The 19829-nt window shown below is 49.3% G+C and overlaps 1 protein-coding gene and 1 long non-coding RNA gene across 5 annotated transcripts; one reads left to right on the forward strand and one right to left on the reverse strand.

Moving 5' to 3' along the window:
* Nucleotides 1-183: 183 nt before the first annotated feature.
* On the forward strand, nucleotides 184-7724 carry RBM41 (RNA binding motif protein 41). 3 transcript variants are annotated; one of them, XM_075106996.1, is made up of 7 exons: nucleotides 184-287; nucleotides 1156-1272; nucleotides 1842-2034; nucleotides 4252-4456; nucleotides 5832-6208; nucleotides 6766-6913; nucleotides 7277-7724. In XM_075106996.1, exons 1-7 carry the CDS (start codon nucleotides 280-282, stop codon nucleotides 7432-7434), a joined length of 1206 nt encoding a protein of 401 aa, XP_074963097.1. In that variant the 5' UTR covers nucleotides 184-279; the 3' UTR covers nucleotides 7435-7724. The 3 variants fall into 3 exon arrangements, with proteins under 3 accessions (XP_074963097.1, XP_074963096.1, XP_074963098.1); XM_075106995.1 differs by lacking the exon at nucleotides 184-287 and adding an exon at nucleotides 312-754; XM_075106997.1 differs by lacking the exons at nucleotides 184-287; nucleotides 1156-1272 and adding an exon at nucleotides 1429-1559.
* Nucleotides 7725-10327: 2603 nt separating this feature from the next.
* LOC142063107 (uncharacterized) lies at nucleotides 10328-15845 on the reverse strand. Of its 2 annotated transcripts, none has more exons than XR_012662634.1 (3): nucleotides 15213-15845; nucleotides 13468-13602; nucleotides 10328-10739 (listed from the first exon to the last, which is right to left on the reverse strand). It is a non-coding gene; the product is annotated as an uncharacterized LOC142063107 (long non-coding RNA). The 2 variants fall into 2 exon arrangements; XR_012662633.1 differs by lacking the exon at nucleotides 10328-10739 and adding an exon at nucleotides 11810-12081.
* Between the last annotated feature and the right edge of the window lie 3984 nt (nucleotides 15846-19829).

Raw genomic sequence — 19829 nt, forward strand, 5'->3', positions numbered from 1 at the left:
ATGACATTTGGGGGACATGGGGAAAACCCTTGCAGGGGGCTCCGGGCGCTGCGCTGTGGGTTTCAGCTGGGAGCGGAGCCATTTCACCGGGGCCGGGGCCGCTGCCGCCAGCTGCCCCGTACCTGGCGGCTCCCGCTGCGCTGGCCCAGGGCCCTGCCCCGGCCCCGCCCGGGCCCCGCCGCCCTCGGCTCCCTGCGGCCCCTGCGCGGCGGCGGGCGGCGCTCGCGGGCGCTGCTGGGAGCTGGAGTCGCCGCGGCGGCGGCGGGGAGGGCCGCGGCCATGCGGAGGTGAGCGCCGGGGCCGGGCTGGCCTCCGCCGGCTGCGGGCGAGGTTTCCCCGTGTCTCAGAACAGCTGGCGCGGGGCTCCCGCCAGCCGGTCCTGCGGGGACCGCCCGGCCCGGGTGCTCCTCTGGCGCCTCACCGGGCGCGACGATCCGGCGGAGACCGCGATGCCTGGAAACCCGCTTTTTGGGTGGCCCGCCGGGGCCGTCAGCCCCTCCTGGAGCTGCCGTGGGCCCCGCAGCGCTGTTCCGCTGGCGCTGGGCCGCGGGCCCTCCCCTCGCCGTGCGGAGCGGGGCTCTGCCCCACCACGGAGAGGCTGAGCCGCGCTGGTGCCGGCGGGCGCGTCGGGGGCGCCCGGCGGTGTAGGGGAACCTCCAAAAAAGCAGGGCCCCCGCCGCCACGCGGAGATGCGTGCTCTCTGCGGGGCGACGGTGGGCGGAGTCCGTCCGCCCGTCCGCCCGCCCGCAAGCGAGTGACCCCCGGGAGGGAAGAGGGAGCTTTACATAGAATGCCGCTCGAATTCGCTGTTTCTCATCTCCCCCACAATTTTCTCATTTGAAACTAGCAATGTCTGTTTAGATGCTGATACAAAACAACTTTCCAACAATAAAAATAAGATTGCGCTTGTGTGGGTTTTTTTAAAAACAAAGAAAAGCGCCCTGGGTTGCTTTTAATGTTCTCAAAGTAGTCCCAAATATGTTGGCTTTTCTAGGTAATGTTAGTGGGAGCTTTAATCAAGTAGTTTTGGTTCCTTGCTGTGCTTTAAATCCCATAAAAACAAGAAGGTAGAGAGGCTGTAGTGGTGTGCATTTTGAGCAAGTGTTTTTGCTGTTGCCTTACTGACCACCTCTGTGCTGTATTTGCATGCCCCAGGGTCAACAGCAGCCTGTCCAGCAATGAGCTTCTCCTGGAAGACTTGGAGACGGAAGGAGAGAGGCAGCTGAAGAGCCTCCTTCACCACCAGCTCGATACCACTGTCTCCATTGAGCAGTAAGCCCTGATCTGGCCCCCGGGGGAGCTGCCGGAGGGGCCAGTGAGCGGACTCTGGCCCTGTTAGCATTGCAGCAGTGTTGCCTCACTGGGCCTCCTCCTTGGGGAGGTGTTTGGTGCAGGCTGTTGTCTGCCAAAACAGCTGTGCAAACCCTCCCTCCCTTGCTGGGTCTCCTGCCTGGACATCCCAGTAGGAGATAAGCACTCCTTGTCTCCTGGAGCAAATGCTGGTCATAACTTGTTTTCACCTATTGAAAATAACCGATTTGCCTGCGCCAGATGCAGGGGTGGGTTTCCAGGCTGGCGAGCGATGAGCCTGTGTTTGCAGCTGTGGGGGGCTTGGTGTCACAAGGTGCCTCCTGCCTATGCTGGGGCAGCATTCTGCCCTGTGGAAACTTGTGGGCTTTGAAAAGGGTTGGGAAAGCATGGCTGAGTTGTGTTTTGGAAACGTTATCTCTGCCTAGGTGCAGCAGGACCAAGCGTGGCTGGGGGGAGAGGCCAGCCCCTACCTATTGCCCCAGTTTCTTAGTGCTAAGTTGTTTCTGCTGTTCTGTCGCTTTGGGTTACAGGTGCAAGTCAAAGCGGAGATGCTTTGCCCCTGCAGCTTTTTACAAGCCTTTTGGGGAAGAGGCTGCAGGGGCTTTGACCTTGTCGCAGTTCCAGGCCCTGCAGGAGAATAACAAGGAAACGGCCTCTCTCCGGGAACTGGGTCTCTCTGATGCTGAGATCCTGCTCTGGAAGAACAAGGCTTCGACAGGGAAGGTAGGCATGCTCAGCTCTGGCGTGAGCATGGTCAAGTCCCTCTAACCCCATGGCCTGTGGCACCCTGGTAGACAACTCAAGTCTTTTGTAAGCCCTCTGGAAAAGAATGGACGCTCCATGCATATCTGGCCTTTAGGCCAGCACAATCCCACGCTTTTTCTGGCCAGTTTTCTTTGGTGGAATGGTCTGTGCAAAAAGCTGTGGTGGAGAGAAGAGTTGGTCCTTTGGAACACAGCAGGACCTGACTATATTCCTGCCTCTGTCTTGATGGTCTCAAGTAAATCATTTCACCAGTTTATACCTGTGTAAGAAGGATTTAAGGGCTGGAGGAGAAAAAGGAGGAAACATTTCAAAGCACTTCAGCCTCTTCCTTTCTGTATTCTGACACGTCCCTGGATCCCATGGCTGGCTTGGGATAGCTGTCCATAAGGAGGGTTTTGTAAGTTCTCCTCAGGGGAGTGAGGAGTGTGTGATTGCAGTGATGTGCTCCTCTTTGGTGCAGTTTGTGGCAGAGCAGTGCCAAAGCAGATTTTTCTCCTTCCCCTACCATCACCCTTTTCTTTCATGTTCCAGAGACAAGGGGCTTTCGAGGCTGTCGTGTGTCAGGTGCACTGGAGTCTCCTGCTCTTAATTTGGTAAACCAGAAGGTGCAAAACAGGACGTGGGCTGCCCCTTGGCTTCTCTGTCTCTCCTCTTCCTGAGCAATAACTGTGTGCAGGAGGAAGCTGTCTGTGGTAATCGTGGGTTTACCACTCTTCAGCCGAAGTCATTCCTTGCTTTGGTGTTTAAATGCAAACCCAGCCCTGGTGTGGCCTGCATTAAAGCTTGGGTTAAGAGAGGAGCGGTGTTAATTTAAGAATGGAAATTAATGTCAACGGTACCAGCTGGTGTATTTGTTACAAAATAAGTTCTGGGATGTTTAGAAATAAAGATTAGTTTGGAAAACACTACTCTGGCAGAAGGAATCAGTGGTATTAGGGAACATTTTCTACAGCTCATGGGAGAAGAAGAATAATTAGAGAGAAAGCCCAAGTCAGGTAGCGATGTGCAGCTTTGTATGTGGAGGCCCCAAGTGAAAGACTCCACCAAGGAGGAGTTAGCTGAGACAGAGAGGACTTCAGATTGCCCATGGACCTCTTGGCAAAGTACTGAGTGCAGGCTTCTGCTATTTTCAGCTGCTAAGTTGCAGCTTTTTTGAAAACAAAGTACTACAAATGATTTCCCAGAATTGCTTTTCCATGTAAACAGCCTTTTGTGCCCCAGGGAAGCTGTGAAATGGTGAACGCAAGCCATGCAGATGTGGGCCCATGCAGGCAGGCAGGAAGGGAGAGGTACCCATGGGAGAGTCTTTGTTAGATTGTGCTCAGTGCAGGGAGAAAGCCTGGTTTCTTGCCTGAGGCAGAAGGATCTGCCACAGTAATTCTTGAACTGAATTTGAGAATAGAGAGTCTATGTACAGCCCCATAAAAACGTGCTCTCTGAATTCTGATAGAGGTGGATGGAGGAACAGAAATGCCCCTCCAGAAGTTGTGGTATGTGCTTTGGCAGCATGAGTCTGGTGAATCTTAGCAGTACCCTGGCCCTGTGCAGCGAGGTTTATTTATACAGGAATGTTCACTTGTAGGCAGGTTAGCTAGGAGGTCTGTGCTGTAGTACCTGGGTGGTTTCTGGGAGCTGGCTCATGTTAAGTTCCTCAGGGGTTTAGGCCTCAGCCTGAACCTACCCTTGGTGCCAAGTGGCAGCCTGGGGTCCACTTTTCAGCAAGTAAGGTTCTCTCAGTAATGCTGGGGTCGTAGACCAAAAGCTTGGTGGAAACTTGAGCTCAGGGGTGCTACCAGTGTGGCACAAGAAACGTCAAAGGGGATTTGTGCAGTTACTGTATGTGTCCTTAGAAAATGGCTATAGCTGGCAGAGGCTGGGGTGCTGAGACAGAGGGACACAGGCACCACCAGGCAGTGAGGCCAGGGGAAGGAAAGCAGCACAGAAAGGTCAGGAGAAAGGGGCAGTTTCTCCACTTCTCTCGAGAACTGAGGCTTGCTGAGTGGTTTTATTTCTGTCCTACCCTTGCAGTAACAGGACCTCTTGGTGACCTGCTCTTTGGGGGATGGTTCCTAGTTGCACCCACTCCAGGGCTGGAGAATGTGAAGTTTGACTGCTGGATGTGTCTCCTAAAGGAGGTACAGGCCCTATCTGAGCAAAGCTGTGCCTGTTTTCCAGGGCTCTGGGCTGGGAGCAGCCCCAGAGGCCACACAGGACCGACTCCATGCCATCCAGGAGAAGATGGAGGAGCGTCAGCGCATACTTGCTCTGCCCCAGAGGTTTGCTGGCAGCAAGCAGCTGAGCCGTCGGGAGATGGAGATTGAAAATGCCCTCTTCCAGGGAACAGACCGCCACTCCTTCCTCCGGGCGCTCTACCACCAAGGTCTGTGGGCTAAAGGCTGTTTATGCCTTTGCTCCAGCACAGAGCTAGGGTGTGTGGGAGTACAACACGTTTCTGTCTGGCCTTCTGTCCCCAAAGACATGGCTCTGTTTTGGCACTGTGTGGGAGGAGATATTTTCTTCTCTTAAATGAGCAGATAGAGTGGGCTGTCTGAAGGATTTAATATAGAGGCTTGTAAAGCTCTCCAAACAGACAGACATGGATCTTGTTGATGTGCTGCATGTACTGCAGAGCCCAGCTTGGTATGTGGAAGAGCAGTCAGGATTATGCTTTGGTAGAGCCCAGAGGTTCCCACTGAGCTATACTGAGTGACAAGAGGTGCCTGTGTGGGGCTAGAGATTGTCCTTTCTCTGATTGAACTGCAGTCGAACAAGGGTGGGAGGCAAACATACAGAGCAGGAAAGAGTAAGTGACTTCTTGAAAGCCCAGTAGCCAAATTGGAAACGGAGCCCAGCTACTGATTCCCAGTACTGTGTCCACAGGATGACAGCGCTTCTCACCCCGGCAGTGTTGTCTCTGAGCCTGTGGCTTAATGTGACTTTTCTGGACAGAGTCAAGTGTTGCCCAGAGATGGCAAAAAACGTTCCAGTCTGCTTTAGCTGGAGAACACGTGGGTATGAAGCTCCAGCCCAGGCTGATTTTTTTTGTGTAAGACAGTATTAAATAGAAGATGAGGAGGAACTTCTAAACTCCAACTCCTAAGGCATCACTTTGATCAGTGTTGATGCTGTTCAAGCTATAATGTCCAGCTGACCTAGTGTCCTCTGGCCCCTGCTTCCTCCTTCGGTGTCAGTGTTGTGGCATTTAGCAAAAGCAAGAGGCGGCAAGGTCAAGGCTCACAGGCTGGGAGATGCCCTTCTCACTTCTGTCTTTCCATTAAATAGAATAAAGGAGATATGATTGGTCAGTCTGTGCCATGGACCTTCTTAAACCCAGGAGCTTAATCTGATGTCCCTGGAAGCAAAAAGCTTATATTCCATGTAGTGGTCTAAAAGGGCAGTGTGGCACATCCTGGCTGTCCATGCAGGAGGAGGAAGGTGTGTTGAAGGAGTCACTAGAATGTGCTGAAATGTGGCTGCAGATAAGCTAGTGAGGATTTGTTTGGAAGAAATGAGCTCTATACAAAGCAGTGGTGGAGCTGCTGCTCTCTGTAGGTTCATCATGGGTTGGGACACCAGCACTTGCTGGGTGCTGGGGCTACTCTTCTTGTTCCGAATAACGTGCAGGGCCTGGTTGGCAGATGCATGGAGGATGGGTTGGAACAGGGTTTCTCCTGTCTGTGTCTCTTCCTGCAGTCTGTGCATTTTCCAGGTTCTTGGTGGTAGTCACATTACCATGTTTCTCTGTTGTGGATTAGATGACACGCAGAAGAGGATAACAGATGGAAGGGACCCCATGGTTCATTTGGAGAGTGTTTACCAAGAGCTGCTGAGCAAGAAGTGGCCTGAAGAAGTCCAGCCTACCAAGAGTGACCCATGCTTGTGCCCTTCCCTGGCCCCGCAGGGGCCTGTAGCTGAAGAGTCATCGTGTCCAGACCAGGAAGGGCAGGCAGAACAGGCAAGAAGTCCCAGCCTTCCTGCAACAAGGCCCAACCAGTTCCCTCCAAACCCTGTGATTATCAAAGAGCCTGTAGAGTTTGTTCCAGAAGAGGAGATCTGCAAGAATCGTCTCTCAGAGGAAGAACTCCGGACTATACCCAGGTTCTCATCCTACCATCCTGGGGAGCCCAACAAGGTATGTTGAGGAGAACAAGGATTTATTCTTCTTCCTCACTAGCATGCCCTGAAGCTGCTTCAGCAGGCAAAGGCTCCTCTTTGCTATTGACTGGCTGTTGCCTGGAGGGTGCTTGGTTGGTCCTCCTGGCCAAGGGAGGGACCTTGGGATCTATTGGGAAGTTGCCAGGACTGGCATAGAGCTGCAATTCAGACCTCAGCCGTTCCTGGCTCTGGCAGGTCACTAGTCAAGATGCCCTCTCCCTATTTGGGCTTGACTTGAGACCAGCTGTGACTTTACTCAAACTGTGCTTAACTGGTAGCTGGAGCTTGCTGCGTTTTATAAATAACTGGCACTTGGTGCTGGCAAGCATGATGATGATTTGACTCCAGAGCTGCCTTTCCGAACACCCACCTGTCTTCCAAACTCCACCATTAGCATGTGTGCAGGAGGAGGACTCTGGGATGGAAGAGGGGCTGAACTAATTCATACCTTTGAGGTGTATGGACTTGGGGCCATGTTGAAAGGTGTCTGTTAGCATGGCACAGGCCAGCTGACCCTCTGTCTCTCTGGAACAGGTGCTGTATTTGAAGAACCTGAGCCCTCGAGTGACGATGAAGGACCTAGTGTCCTTGTTTGCTCGGTTCCAGAAAGAGGACAGCCCACCGATCCAGTTCCGCCTTCTGAGTGGCCGTATGAGGGGTCAGGCTTTCATCACCTTCCCTGGTGAGTTGCTGCATCATGACTCTCGGTTCTTCCCTAACCCACGAAGGTCCCACATCTTCCTGCAGGGCACTGGGCTGGCATCAAGCCTGCTCTCCAAGGAGAAGGAGGGGAGTTCACTCCCTCTCCTATCATGTCATAGCCTTTTCCCTGGACTGGAAGAGGATTCTTCAAAACAGAAGGAATGCGGTCTGTTATGTGCTGTATTTGTATTCAGTACGTTGCTCTGGCTGGAGGGTCCCAGTGCTGCACTGGATTGTGGTGCAGGCTGAGGGTCCATGAGTCAGGGACATGTGTGTGAACACCACGTATGTCTGTGCCAGAACTTGCCATGTAACCTGCGCCCATTTTGCTCTCTTGTTGCAGATATTCAGTTGGCCCAGGATGCCATGCTGTTGGTGAACGGGTACAAACTGCAGGGGAAGCCACTGGTGATTGAATTTGGGAAAAGCAAGGGACATTTGCCAGAGGCTGACGCTGCCATCCCCCGCTCCTCTGCTGGAGAGAACCCCCCTGCCAAGTAAGGGATGGATAACCGGCAACCTCGTGGATTTGCATGGGCGATGGGAGCTCCTTGGTTGTAACTGGGGCAGTGAAGGACTGTTGGAAGTTAACATGCAGGTCCATAAATCTCAGAGTGGGGAAGGGTGAGAGCTGGGGACTAGGCTCTTCCCTGAGACAGATGGGGACTGTCTTTGTACTGTGGGAGTGTACTGACTTTTTCCTCCTGTTTTACATGTGTGTCAGCCTTCTCAGCCCTTTGTGGCAAGGAGGGGGAGAGGAAGATATGTAAATAAATGTATTTATTATGGTATTTCTTTAGTGTGTGTTTATTCACCTTTGTCCTGCACAAGTCTTCTAGAGCCAAGTATGCTCCACTCTGCTGATGCAGGACTGTGTCAGCAGAGTTCAGTCCTGGCTTCTGTGCTGGCAGCTGGAGTACCTGACTGATGCAGGGACTGATGGCGCTGCTGCCTCATCTCTGGTGGCAGCAGATACACTGCTTTAGGACAAGAGAAAAGGCTGCCCCTTTTCTTCCAGACACTTTGGCTGCACAGATATCTAATTACAGAAGTGCTTTACGATTGCAAATCTGTCTTGGCTCTTCACTATTGATCCCCATAAAGCCCTGTGGCATGGAGGGTGGTTGCTCTGGTGTGGTACCATTGTGGCAGATGCCATGTTTTGTCTGCTGACCTGTTTTAGCGCTTTTTGTGAACAAGACAAGCTAATGTCTTATGCTTCCCACAGTATCCCAGTGTTCCTGGGAGAGCAATATCCGAGCTCTTGGTGACAGGGGCTGAGGGAACCCAGGCTTTCCCAGCAGAGCCGAGTTGCAGGCTTCCTCTGCGTATCTACATACAGCCATGCGGAGAAGAGGAATGGTCCCGAGATCTACTTTTTTTTTTTCCCCTGTTCTCATCTTCTCCAGGCTGTGTGACTCCCCTCGCAACTGTCCTTCTGGCAAATGCACTTGCAACAACACACATGTATACCGATTTGGCCAAGGCTGCACGGTCTCTACAAGAGGAAACTGAAAAATTGAAAGAGAAAAGTGGCCGTGGTGTTGCGGAGCACCACGTTTGCCCTGGTGCCGGCAGGCCTTGCCCTGTCTGAGCTCCAGGAGTGTTGCCATGGGGTGGTTCTGGGCCCCAGTGCCACAGAGCTGTGAGCAGACCATGCTCGGCCCACCCTGGCCCAGCAGAGGTAGGTCCCAGGGGCTGCTTTCAACCCCGTCCCCGGAGAGTCTCCCAGGCCCGGGCCTGTCTATACTCACACGGCCCCGGAAGCCTGTGCCCAGGCCGAGGCTGCTGCCAGGCACTCGCCCAGGCTGGGGTTTGCTGGCGCAGCCCGGGCCACCGGGACCGCCGCTGGCCTCTGGTTTCTGGCACCTTCATCCCCTGCGGGGAGAGGCTGGGGCCTCCCCGCGCTGTCCCTCTGACGCTGCCGGCTCTCCCCAACCGCGGCTCAGCCCGGAGCGCCGCCATCTTCTTGTACGGCCCCGGGCGCCGCCATCTCGCCGCGCCCGGCGAGGGAAGCCGGGAGGGGCGTTAACGCTTTCAGCCGCCCACCCGCGTGGGAGCCGCTGTGGTGCCGTGGGGCGCCGCCGCGCAGGGGCTGCCTTCTGGTGGCAGGCGGCGGGCTGAGGGAGCGGGGCGCGGCTGTCGGCAGGCAGGCCGGCACCGAGGGGACATCTGCCTCCGTGCCGTGACTGCGGGCCGGGCCCGCCCCGCCGCCGCTGACCGTCGCTGTCTCTGTCCCCACGGATAAGCCCCCGCCACCTGCAGAGCTGCAGCAGCATCGACGCACGGCCCCTAGTGCCGTGGAGGAGCTGCTCGGTGAGCTCCGAGCACCGTGAGGAGACGGGCGCCGGCGGCCTCGCCCCCCGGCAGGGCTCGGTGCACCCTGACAGCCGGTCTGTGGCCTGCACGCAGGCCTCAGCCTCCACCCCAGGCTGGCTGGGGTGCTGGAGGTGACAGCGCAAGCTCTGGTGTTTTAAAAAAAATCCACACGGATTTACGAAGCAGGTTCTCTCTAATGTGCGTGGTGCATCGAGGGGAGATCACGGAGGTTTTGTTAGTAGTTGCTGCGGTGATTGCTGGGTGGATCTGCGCAGCTTGCCTGCAACTCCCGCAGCCCTGGCGGCCGTGGTCCCTGGTTGCCGTCGCCCAGCCCTGGCGGCAGTGGTCCCAGATCGCCGTCGCCCAGCGCTGGTGGCAGTGGTCCCAGATGGCCATCGCCCAGCCCTGGCGGCAGTGGTCCCTGGTTGCCGTCGCCCAGCCCTGGCGGCAGTGGTCCCAGATCGCCGTCGCCCAGCCCTGGCGGCCGTGGTCCCAGATTGCCGTCGCCCAGCCCTGGCGGCAGTGGTCCCAGATCGCCGTCGCCCAGCCCTGGCGGCAGTGGTCCCAGATTGCCGTCGCCCAGCGCTGGTGGCAGTGGTCCCAGATGGCCATCGCCCAGCCCTGGCGGCAGTGGTCCCAGATTGCCGTCGCCCAGCCCTGGCGGCAGTGGTCCCTGGTTGCCGTCGCCCAGCCCTGGCGGCCGTGGTCCCTGGTTGCCGTCGCCCAGCCCTGGCGGCAGTGGTCCCTGGTTGCCGTCGCCCAGCCCTGGCGGCCGTGGTCCCTGGTTGCCGTCGCCCAGCCCTGGCGGCAGTGGTCCCTGGTTGCTGTTGCCCAGCCCTGGCGGCAGTGGTCCCTGGTTGCTGTTGCCCAGCCCTGGCGGCAGTGGTCCCTGGTTGCCGTCGCCCAGCCCTGGCGGCAGTGGTCCCTGGTTGCTGTTGCCCAGCCCTGGCGGCAGTGGTCCCTGGTTGCTGTTGCCCAGCCCTGGCGGCAGTGGTCCCTGGTTGCCATTGTTACTGAAAAACGCGGTAAAATCAGAAACAACTCTTTAACACCGATTTAGTATTAAAGAGCAGGCATTCTTTATTCACGGCGCCGGATGCACGGGGGATCGCTCCTCCTAACGTGCATACCTTACACACCTTTCCCATACGATTTATAGATCAACAATTTACATATTCATACATATTCATTATTGTCCTTTCTACTGATTGGTACAAACTTGCTCGTTCCGTATGTAAATTACTGCGCAGGCTCAGTTGTCCTCTTCTATTGTTCTCTTTTGAGTAGGTGGTATTACTTGGGTCAGTGGTCCGTGAGTCGGTGGTCGCGATCTCCCCCTGCCAGAATTACCTTTTACCTACTTGGCTCTTAATCTTGGCAGTCCTGGCCAGTTTTCTCAGTCCACTACACGAAACCACACTTTGTCATCCTTTTCTGACAGAAGCACATTGTCTATTGTTTCGTTCACATCAATGATTACCTAGGGACTAAAATACAGATCAAAGAATAGACTGATTGGCATACTCCATATCCCCAGAGTTAACATCCAGTTGGGTAGGGCTGTACAAGGAGTATAGCAACATCCATGGTTGGTTAATTCTATCACTCTGGTTACATTTCCCCCCTTTGGAAGTTTTGAAATAATCATCTTTTCAATACTTCCATCTTAGACCTACAATATTCCACTATATCAGCTTAGTGTTTGGTTCATCTTCTTAAATTTTTAACTTGATTGGTTTCTAGGGCGGATGCAGGTCTCATTTTATACTTAAAATTTTATTAATTTGTTGAAATACATTGCAAAAAAATGTGGTCCTCTATCAGAGGACATTTCTATTGGCACTCTAAATCTTGGTATTATTACTTTCAGCAATATTTTAACTATTTCTCTAGCTTTGTTGGTGCAGCAAGGGAAAGATTCTGGCCGTCTAGAAAATTTGTCAATCAGCACTAACAAATATTTATATCTATTTTTCTGGGTAACTCAGAAAACTTAATTTGCAAATAATCTTCGAGAGAATTTGTTTTGTTTTGTTATTCTTAAAGGTGGTTTCTTTTGGTTCAGGGGATTATTTCTAGGACAGATTAGATAGTTATTATGGATTTAACTATTTTTGTCATGCCTACACACACTACAGATGTTTTTAAACTCGAAACTATAGCATCTACACCTTAATGTGTTTGCTGATGTTTTTCTTTTGCAAATTCTGTCATAACTTGTGGGGTTATTATTATCTGTTTTTTGTTTGGGTGGTTTTTTTTTTTTTTTTTTTTTGTGTGTGTGTGTTATTCACTATCCTTCTGTACTTTGCGAGGCTTCCAATTGTTCTGCTAATTGCTCATCCAGTTTATTATATCTCGGTTTTAACTCTGGAATTTCTATCTGTTTTACTGGTACTAGTGCAAGGATACCTTGCTCTGCAGTCCTCTTTGCAGCTTTATCTGCCAATCGTTTACTTATGTTTACAGCCGTTTGGCCGAATTGATGAGCTTTGCAATGCCTTACCACCACTTCTTTTGGTTTCTGCACATCTTCTGGAAGTTGGAGAATGTCTTCTTTATGCTGTATTGATGATTCTTTGGCTGATAGCAGTTCTTTTTTCTTCGAAATAGTTCCATGATTATGGATTACACTAAATGCGTATTTGGAATCAGTCCAAATATTTATCCTTCGTCCTTCTGCCATTCGCAGAGCTTGCTTCAGTGCCACCAATTCTGCTTTCTGTGCTGAGGTGTGTGCAGGCAGCGTCCCTGACTCCATTACCTTGGTGGTGGTAACAACAGCTTATCCGGCCAATCGCTTCTCTTCTCGCCCAAAGCTTCTTCCATCTATAAACAATTCCAGATCAGGATTTTCCAGAGGTTTATGTCTCAGGTCCGGTCTGCTGGAATAGACTTGTTCAATAGTTAGCAAGCAATCATGTTCTAAATTGTAAAAACATAGCAGGATTCACTATAGCAGTAGTCTTCGACTCCACATCATCTTGTTGTAACAAAACAACTTGATATTTCAACATTCTGCTAGGAGATAGTTAATGACCCCCCTTTTGTTCTAGAACAGTCACTATCACGTGCAGGACATATACTGTAATTTTTTTCTATTGTTAACTTTCTGGCTTCCTGGGTCAGTAATGCTGTTGCTGCCACTGCCCATAAACATTCAGGCCATTCTTTATTCACATTATCAAGTTGTTTAGAGAAGTAGATTACAGGTCTCTTCCAGGTTCCCAGTCGCTGTGTTAGCACTCTAAGTGCTAAATGTGGTCTTTCATGGACAAGCAACTCAAAAGGTTTAGTTAAATCAGGTAGGCCTAATGCAGGGGCCATCATCAAGGCTCTTTTAAGTTCTTTGAATGCTATTTGGCATTCGGGCATCCAGGTTAAATATTTATCCTTTGATTCTTTCAATGCCTCATATAATGGTTTTACATACAGTTTATAGTTCAGAATCCAGAGCTGACACCATGTAATTATTTTCAGAAAAGCTCTCAGTTCCTTCGGGCTGCTAGGTTCGGGAATTTGACAAATAGGCTTTTTCCTTTCATTTTCTAATTGTCTTTGTCTTTGAGATATTTCAAATCTTAAATAAATCACTGCTTCTTTTCCTATTTGGATTTTGTTTCTGGAAACTCTGTATCTTCCTTGGCCCAGAAAATTAAAAAATTTTAAAACATTTTTCTTTATTTTCTGCTGCTATCAGAATGTCATCTATATACTGTAATAATATGCCTCTCTCTTGGTTCTGTTTTTCTATATCTCTAATATTTTTTTTTTCCCTAGCTCTGAGTCTCAAATATTATAGGACTATTTTTAAATCTTTGTGGAAGTACAGTCCATGTTAGCTGTGTCTTTCGTTCTGTGGTGGGGCTTTTTCATTCAAAAGCAAATATGCTTTGACTTTTTATGTCCAGAGGTATGCAAAAGAAGGCATCCTTCAAATCTAGTACGGTAAACCATTTATGCTCCTCTTTTAAAGAGGTCAGTAAAGTGTATGGATTAGCTACTACTGGATGTATATCTTGGACTATCTGATTTATAGCCCTTAAATCTTGAACTAGTTAATATTCTTTGCCTCTAGATTTCTTTACTGGCGATATAGGAGTACTATATTCTGATTCACATTCTACTAAAAGCTCATATTTTTTAAAATTTCATAATTAACTTCTCTAATCCTTTTCGAGCCTCTCACTTAATAGGGTATTGTTTTTGTCTTACCGGCTTGGCTCCAGGTTTTAACGTTACTTTTACTGGCTCTGCCAATTTAGATCGCTCCGGAGCTCCGCTCGCACAAACCAAAGGAATTACTACATTTTCCACTTCTTCGGGAATCTGTTCTTCCCTGGAGGAATCCTGTAACATAAACATTATCGCCTTTATGGCTTTTGATTCTGGTATTAGTAATTTAATCTCTCTATCTTTAAAAGTTATTTGAGCATCTAATTTAATTAATAGGTCTTGTCATAACAGAGGCAGTGGACATTTAGGCATACACAGAAATTGGTGAGTTGCTCATTGCTTCTCCAGTTTAAACTTTAATGGCCCTAAGAAAGACTAATTTTTCTTTACCCTGTCGCACTAACAACATCTACTGATTTATGACTAAATTTCTCTTTACATGTATTCAATACCAAATAAGTGGCTCCTGTACCTACCAAAAATTCTATTTCTTCATTCCCTAGCTTCAGTGTAACCAGGTATTCAGCTAGGGTTGATTCCCCTTGTGTCTTTCATGTCAAGCTACTTAAGCATTTTACTCAAATTTCTAGATTCATGTTCTTCTAGTTTCTGAAGTTTTTTTTACAATATCTGGGGCTGATTGTCCCATGAATATAAAGGCCAATTGAATTGCTTTTTCTGTTTTTTATGGGTCCAAATTAGTATATTTTCTGACAGTCACCTTCAGTCTTTCTATAGAGGCTGAAGGGGACTCATTTAATTTGTCTTACTTCATAAATTTTGACCAATTTATTGCTTTTGGCATTGCATGTCTTACTCCAAATAAAATCTATCTCTGATATCTAGTCAACATTCCCCTGGGTCCTGGCTGATTAGGGTCCTACTCGGGATTTGTAGATGAAAAATTCTTATTCATTGTTGTCTGTAAATTCCCATTAGCATGTGCTCCTGCACCTGCCTTCTGGCTGTATTCTATGCCATTTTCTTGTCAGTTTCAGCAAGCAAAGTATCCAGTATCACTAGTAGAACAATACTTTTTCAAGTTCTCACCACATTTTCCTCTTTTCAAAAACATTGCTGTAGAATCTTGTGGACATATCTCACACTATTTCTGCCGCTTTGGATGATTCCACAGTGTAAAGAATAAATCAACATATGCCACTTCTTCCCATTTGCCTTCCCTTTTTGCAAAACAACATTAACTGCAAGATGGTATTATATTGCAATGTCTCATTTTCTGGCCATTTTTCCTCACCTTCCAATTGATACATTGGCCACCAATGATTGCAATATTCATTTAATGGTTTCCGAGTTAGTGGGTCACCACCCCTGATGTCTTTCCAGTGCTTCAAAATACATCCCAAAGGTGTTCTTTGTGGGACAGGTTTCTTACTCGGAAATGTTCCCATCTCTCAATCAGCTAGTAGTTGTGATTGTGCACTATCACAAGTACTAGTCAGAGGGACTCCAACCCCTGTTAGAGCTCCTTCTGGGATTCCACTCTCACTGGAAATCCCCCACTGGGATTTCTAGCCCCCTGCTAGATATCCCTGGAGACTTCAACCCCCTGTTGAAGACTCCCCTACCCTTGGGGCCCGCTCCACAGGCTTTCGCCTAGCAGAGACTTACCAACTGAGGTACCTCTTGGCCCCAACCCTGCGTAGCTTTCGCTGCGCCTTACGGGCAGGCCTGTGGGACTCCAACCCGCTATCCTATCCTATGTGGGAAGCTAACCCCACGTATTTTTCTACCTAAGTTTCTTCTTAAAAGAATGCCTTGTTTACCTCAATCCAGGGGATCTTGCTCAGAATTCTCCGGTCTGGGGATCGGAAGCTCTCCCCGAGAATTCCTCGGTGCCAGCTGGAGGTCCCACGATCCCACGGATCCGTCGAGATTCAAAAGCAGGGTCCCATCTGGGTCACCAAAACTGTTACCGAAAAACGCGGTAAAATCAGAAACAACTCTTTAACAGCGATTTAGTATTAAAGAGCAGGCATTCTTTATTCACGGCGCCGGATGCACGGGGGATCGCTCCTCCTAACGTGCATACCTTACACACCTTTCCCATACGATTTATAGATCAACAATTTACATATTCATACATATTCATTATTGTCCTTTCTACTGATTGGTACAAACTTGCTCGTTCCGTATGTAAATTACTGCGCAGGCTCAGTTGTCCTCTTCCATTGTTCTCTTTTGAGTAGGTGGTATTACTTGGGTCAGTGGTCCGTGAGTCGGTGGTCGCGATCTCCCCCTGCCAGAATTACCTTTTACCTACTTGGCTCTTAATCTTGGCAGTCCTGGCCAGTTTTCTCAGTCCACTACACGAAACCACACTTTGTCATCCTTTTCTGACAGAAGCACATTGTCTATTGTTTCGTTCACATCAATGATTACCTAGGGACTAAAATACAGATCAAAGAATAGACTGATTGGCATACTCCATGTCCCCAGAGTTAACATCCAGTTGGGTAGGGCTGTACAAGGAGTATAGCAACATCCATGGTTGGTTAATTCTATCGCTCTGGTTACACCATCACCCAGCCCTCGTGGCAGTGGTCCCTGTTCACCGACTCCCAGCCCTGGCGGCAGTGGTCACTGGTCACCGATGCCCAGCCCTGGACGCAGTGGTCCCAGATTGTTGGCACCCAGACCATGTCGTGGTGTGTCCCCGCGTGCTTTGTGCTTCCTGGCTCCGACACGCCCGCTCCACCTCACCGCTGGGAAGGGCGTTCCATGCCGCTGGGAAGTCTAGCCAGCATGCCGCCTCCCTTCCCAGACACAACCTCCTGATTTGGAAGAGAGGAGGTTTGGGGTTTCCCTTTCTGGGTAGGGTATCCCTATCTGGATAGCAGACTTCCTTGCGGGTAACACAGATTCCCAGCAGAAGGGTTCTGTACTCTTAGAAAATGCTGACAGAGTTTCCTGGCCTGGAAATGGAGTAAGTTGATGAAAGATGGAAGGGAGCAGGATGGCCCTTCCCCAGCTTTGTTCTGTGCATGACTCACAGGAGATAAAGACATTAAATCCAAACTAGATTTTGTGTTACTGGCATCTAGAATTCTCCTGCCTGATCTATTGTGCTGACTCCTCTCCCAGGCACAGTGCAGTATCTTGTACCTAAAGCCTCGTATGCAGATTGTCCCGTGACAGAAGAAGGTGAACTCAGCTGGTTGCCAAGAGCCTGGCCAATGTTGAGTATGATGTTCACAAGCCAAGATTCATTGTATCCTCCCTGCCACCTCTTGGCACTCTGCTCCCACAGCAGCCTCAGCACACTGCAGGGTTCCAGACCAACCTCACAGCTGGCCTCAGGCTCATCTGGTCTGATGCATAGAGAAACCCAGGATTTAAATGAATAGAGAGGCTGAATTATCTTCTCCTTCCTATCTTCTGGTCACCTTTAAGAAGGCAAATCCTGATGTGAAGCTTAGAAGGGAGCCATCAAAGCTGCTTCTGCTGGAGCAGTGGGTGATAGGGCTGTGAAGCTCACCCTGTACGTGAACCAATTTCTGCCATAGCCCAAGGCTGATGTGCTGTGTCAGGGGACAATGAGGTGAAGAAAGGCTTGAGGCTTTTTCTGACTGGTTGGTTTTGCTTGGGAAGATATCTGCTGTATTTTAAATGACAGCATTATTCAATTCAGTGGAAAAAACACTTCATCAAAATGTATAACGAGACCAGAAAAGCCTTTCTTCCCCTCTGACCTGTTTATCAGCAGCTGGTTGCTGACTTTTCCCATCTTACTAGAAGCTGGTCATTTGAGTTCCTGGAGCATGTTGGTTCTCATCCCCAACACCTGCTCCTAGGCCACCCCAGCTCTTTGGAAATAAAATGACTTTTTTGGCTTACCTGCTGACATGTGCTTTTGGAGAGCAGTGTCCACAGAACAGAAACCGGTATCCCCAAGTAAAGTCAAGTGCAAAGAACAATCTACCCTTCAGCTCTCTTCCAGAAAGAACTTTCCTTAAGTTGTTTTGAACTGCGCCTAAGCATCTTTTATTGTCTCCTCCCCCTAATGTGCTTTAAAGGTCATTTTGTGTCATGAATTTCTGTGCTTATGTTAATATGAAAAGATTGACCAAAGATGAAAAGGTGTAACTTAAATTCTGTACTTATGTACTTAGTCAGGATTTGGAGAACCAACAAAGCTGCTTTCCTGCTTTTGTAGCTTCACAGTATTTCACGTGTGTGTGCTAGTGCTCTCTCCAGGATTGCACAGCAGCTGTGTTTTGAGATGATTTACAGAAATGCAGCAGGTTAGAAACCTGTAGTAGTAGTGCCCAAGCAGTAGTGGTTTTCCACTTACTTTCAAAGGTGCTTTGGCCTTGCATAGCTGGTGTATATAAAATAACAGATCCTTGAGATTTGGAGTTTAGCACCTGTTGTGTACAGGTGAAGTAACATTGCATTGGAAAGCACGTGATGACTATGTACACTGCAAGTGCATGAGCTCTGACTTAGAATTAAGCAAATTAAAATATATTTAGACAAAAAGTGGTTAATGAAATATTTTAATCCTAAACCCATCTATAATGTGGTCTGTCTAGAACTGAACTTGTGAAACTGGAGTCTGCTGGAGGAGAGCTTGCTCTTCTTTGATGGACCTTAGTGTCATTGTTAGTTGTTAAGATTTATTCAGCCCTTACTGGATGTGCTTGATTTGGTTTTGTAAACATTTGTCATTTATCTTTTAATCACAAGTAAAATTATTAGTCATTAGTTATCTCATTTGTGATGTACTCCAAGGCAGTTTTCTTTGGCCAGATCTTGCCTGTTCTATTATCAGAGTAATATAAATGCATATCAGATCTTTTATTAAAGCTGTAACCAACGCATATTTTGACTTGGCAGTGACACACTGGCTCCGCTCAGTACAGCTGTATCCAACTCCCCTCCAGTCAGTTATGTGTGTTCTTATCTGTGGTTGTTGGCTGCATGTACGGGGTTGTTGTTAGCAGGCCAAGGTTGAGCACTTTTTTCCTGCTGAAGAGGCAAGGTGGTGTGCTGAGGAATGCAGCATGGGCTGCTTGATGCTGCAGCCTCTTTGGAATGTTTCACTCCTTCCTGTGGAACTTGGGCATCTCCCCCTCTCCTCCTCTGGAGCTTGTTGTTTATTTCTTCCTTGACACATTTTCCCTCAGAGCAAAAGGGTAAAAATCACCTTTGGATTCACCTGCGAAAACAAAAGCCACTACAGGATCATGATGTACCTCAACAACCAGCTCATCAGATCCTATCAGAAGGTGGGCTGTCAAAGGAAGGTGAATAGTTGGACTTGTCTTTTACCGCTTTTTATCTGGGAGAGGGGAGAATGGGGCTTTGCAAAAAGCAGACTTGTCTTAGGTCCTTACTTCTACATTTCACAGTGTCCAGGCTTGAACAAGGAGACCTGGTGTGTCCCTAGGATCAGATCAGAGTGTGCATCTGCACAATTGGTGCCTGTCAGAGTTTTAGGTAACTAGAGATGTCCAGCTACTGTTTAATACTGCTGTGCACTGGAGGTGCTACCAGAGGATGGGCAGCCTGCCTCTCCTCCAGGGTGATTTCCAGAAGGGAATCTGCTCTGGCAGGAGCCTGGACTCTGGTGCCAGAATACTCAGACTGAGCATTGGTTTTTGCAGAGAGAGACCAGACCAGACCAGATGTGGGTACAATGTGAAGAGTGTCTGAAGTGGAGGAAGCTCCCTGACCAGGTTGACCCTACGTTGTTACTAGAAAGCTGGTTTTGTCATCTCTGTCCCCTCCCCAGATACTGGTAGATGACTCATGAATTGAGGCCTGGACAACTTTTTTCCATCCCATCTCACATCCTTGAAATACAAATGGTTTCTGTCAAATGCTTGATTTCCTGCTTTCCTTCCAAATACCTGTGAATATGGATCTTCATTAAAATAGGCAATGTTAAAATAGGAACATGTTTCAGTGCATGCTTGCTTTGGTCACTGCCTGACCCCTTTTTTCCTGATGCCTTTAAAATAACAGCCTTTGATCTAGAGGAATCTAGAGTTTTGGGTGCCTCAATATAAGAAGGACATCAAACTACGTGTCCAAAAAAGTGTGTCCAGAGGAGGGTGACCAAGATGGTGAAAGGCCTCCAGGGCAAGACTTAGCAGGAGTGGCTGCGGTCACTTGGTTTGTTCAGGTTGGAGAAGAGAAGGCTGAGGGGGGACCTCATCCCAGTCTACAGTTTCCTCAAGGAGGGCAATGGAGGGGGAGGTGCTGATCTTCTCTCTCTTGTGACCAGTGATAGGACATGAGGGAATAGAATGAAGCTGTGTCAGGGGAAGTTCAGATTAGACATTAGGAAAAGGTTCTTCACTGAGAGGGTGGTCAGTCACTGGGACAAGTTCCCCAGGGAAGTGGTCATGGCCCCAAGCCTGTCAGAGTTCAGGGAA

The sequence above is a fragment of the Phalacrocorax aristotelis genome, chromosome 11 (genome assembly GCF_949628215.1).
Source record: "Phalacrocorax aristotelis chromosome 11, bGulAri2.1, whole genome shotgun sequence".
NCBI classification, from domain to species: domain Eukaryota; kingdom Metazoa; phylum Chordata; class Aves; order Suliformes; family Phalacrocoracidae; genus Phalacrocorax; species Phalacrocorax aristotelis.

Excerpts from the sequence above, each read along its gene's own strand:
- RBM41 (XM_075106995.1), top strand. The coding sequence starts at position 690 with ATGCGTGCTCTCTGCGGGGCGACGGTGGGCGGAGTCCGTCCGCCCGTC. Across the intron at positions 755-1,155 it reads GTCCGCCCGCCCGCAAGCGA|GGTCAACAGCAGCCTGTCCA; the intron begins GTGACCCCCGGG and ends TGCATGCCCCAG. Across the intron at positions 1,273-1,841 it reads ACCACTGTCTCCATTGAGCA|GTGCAAGTCAAAGCGGAGAT; the intron begins GTAAGCCCTGAT and ends TTTGGGTTACAG.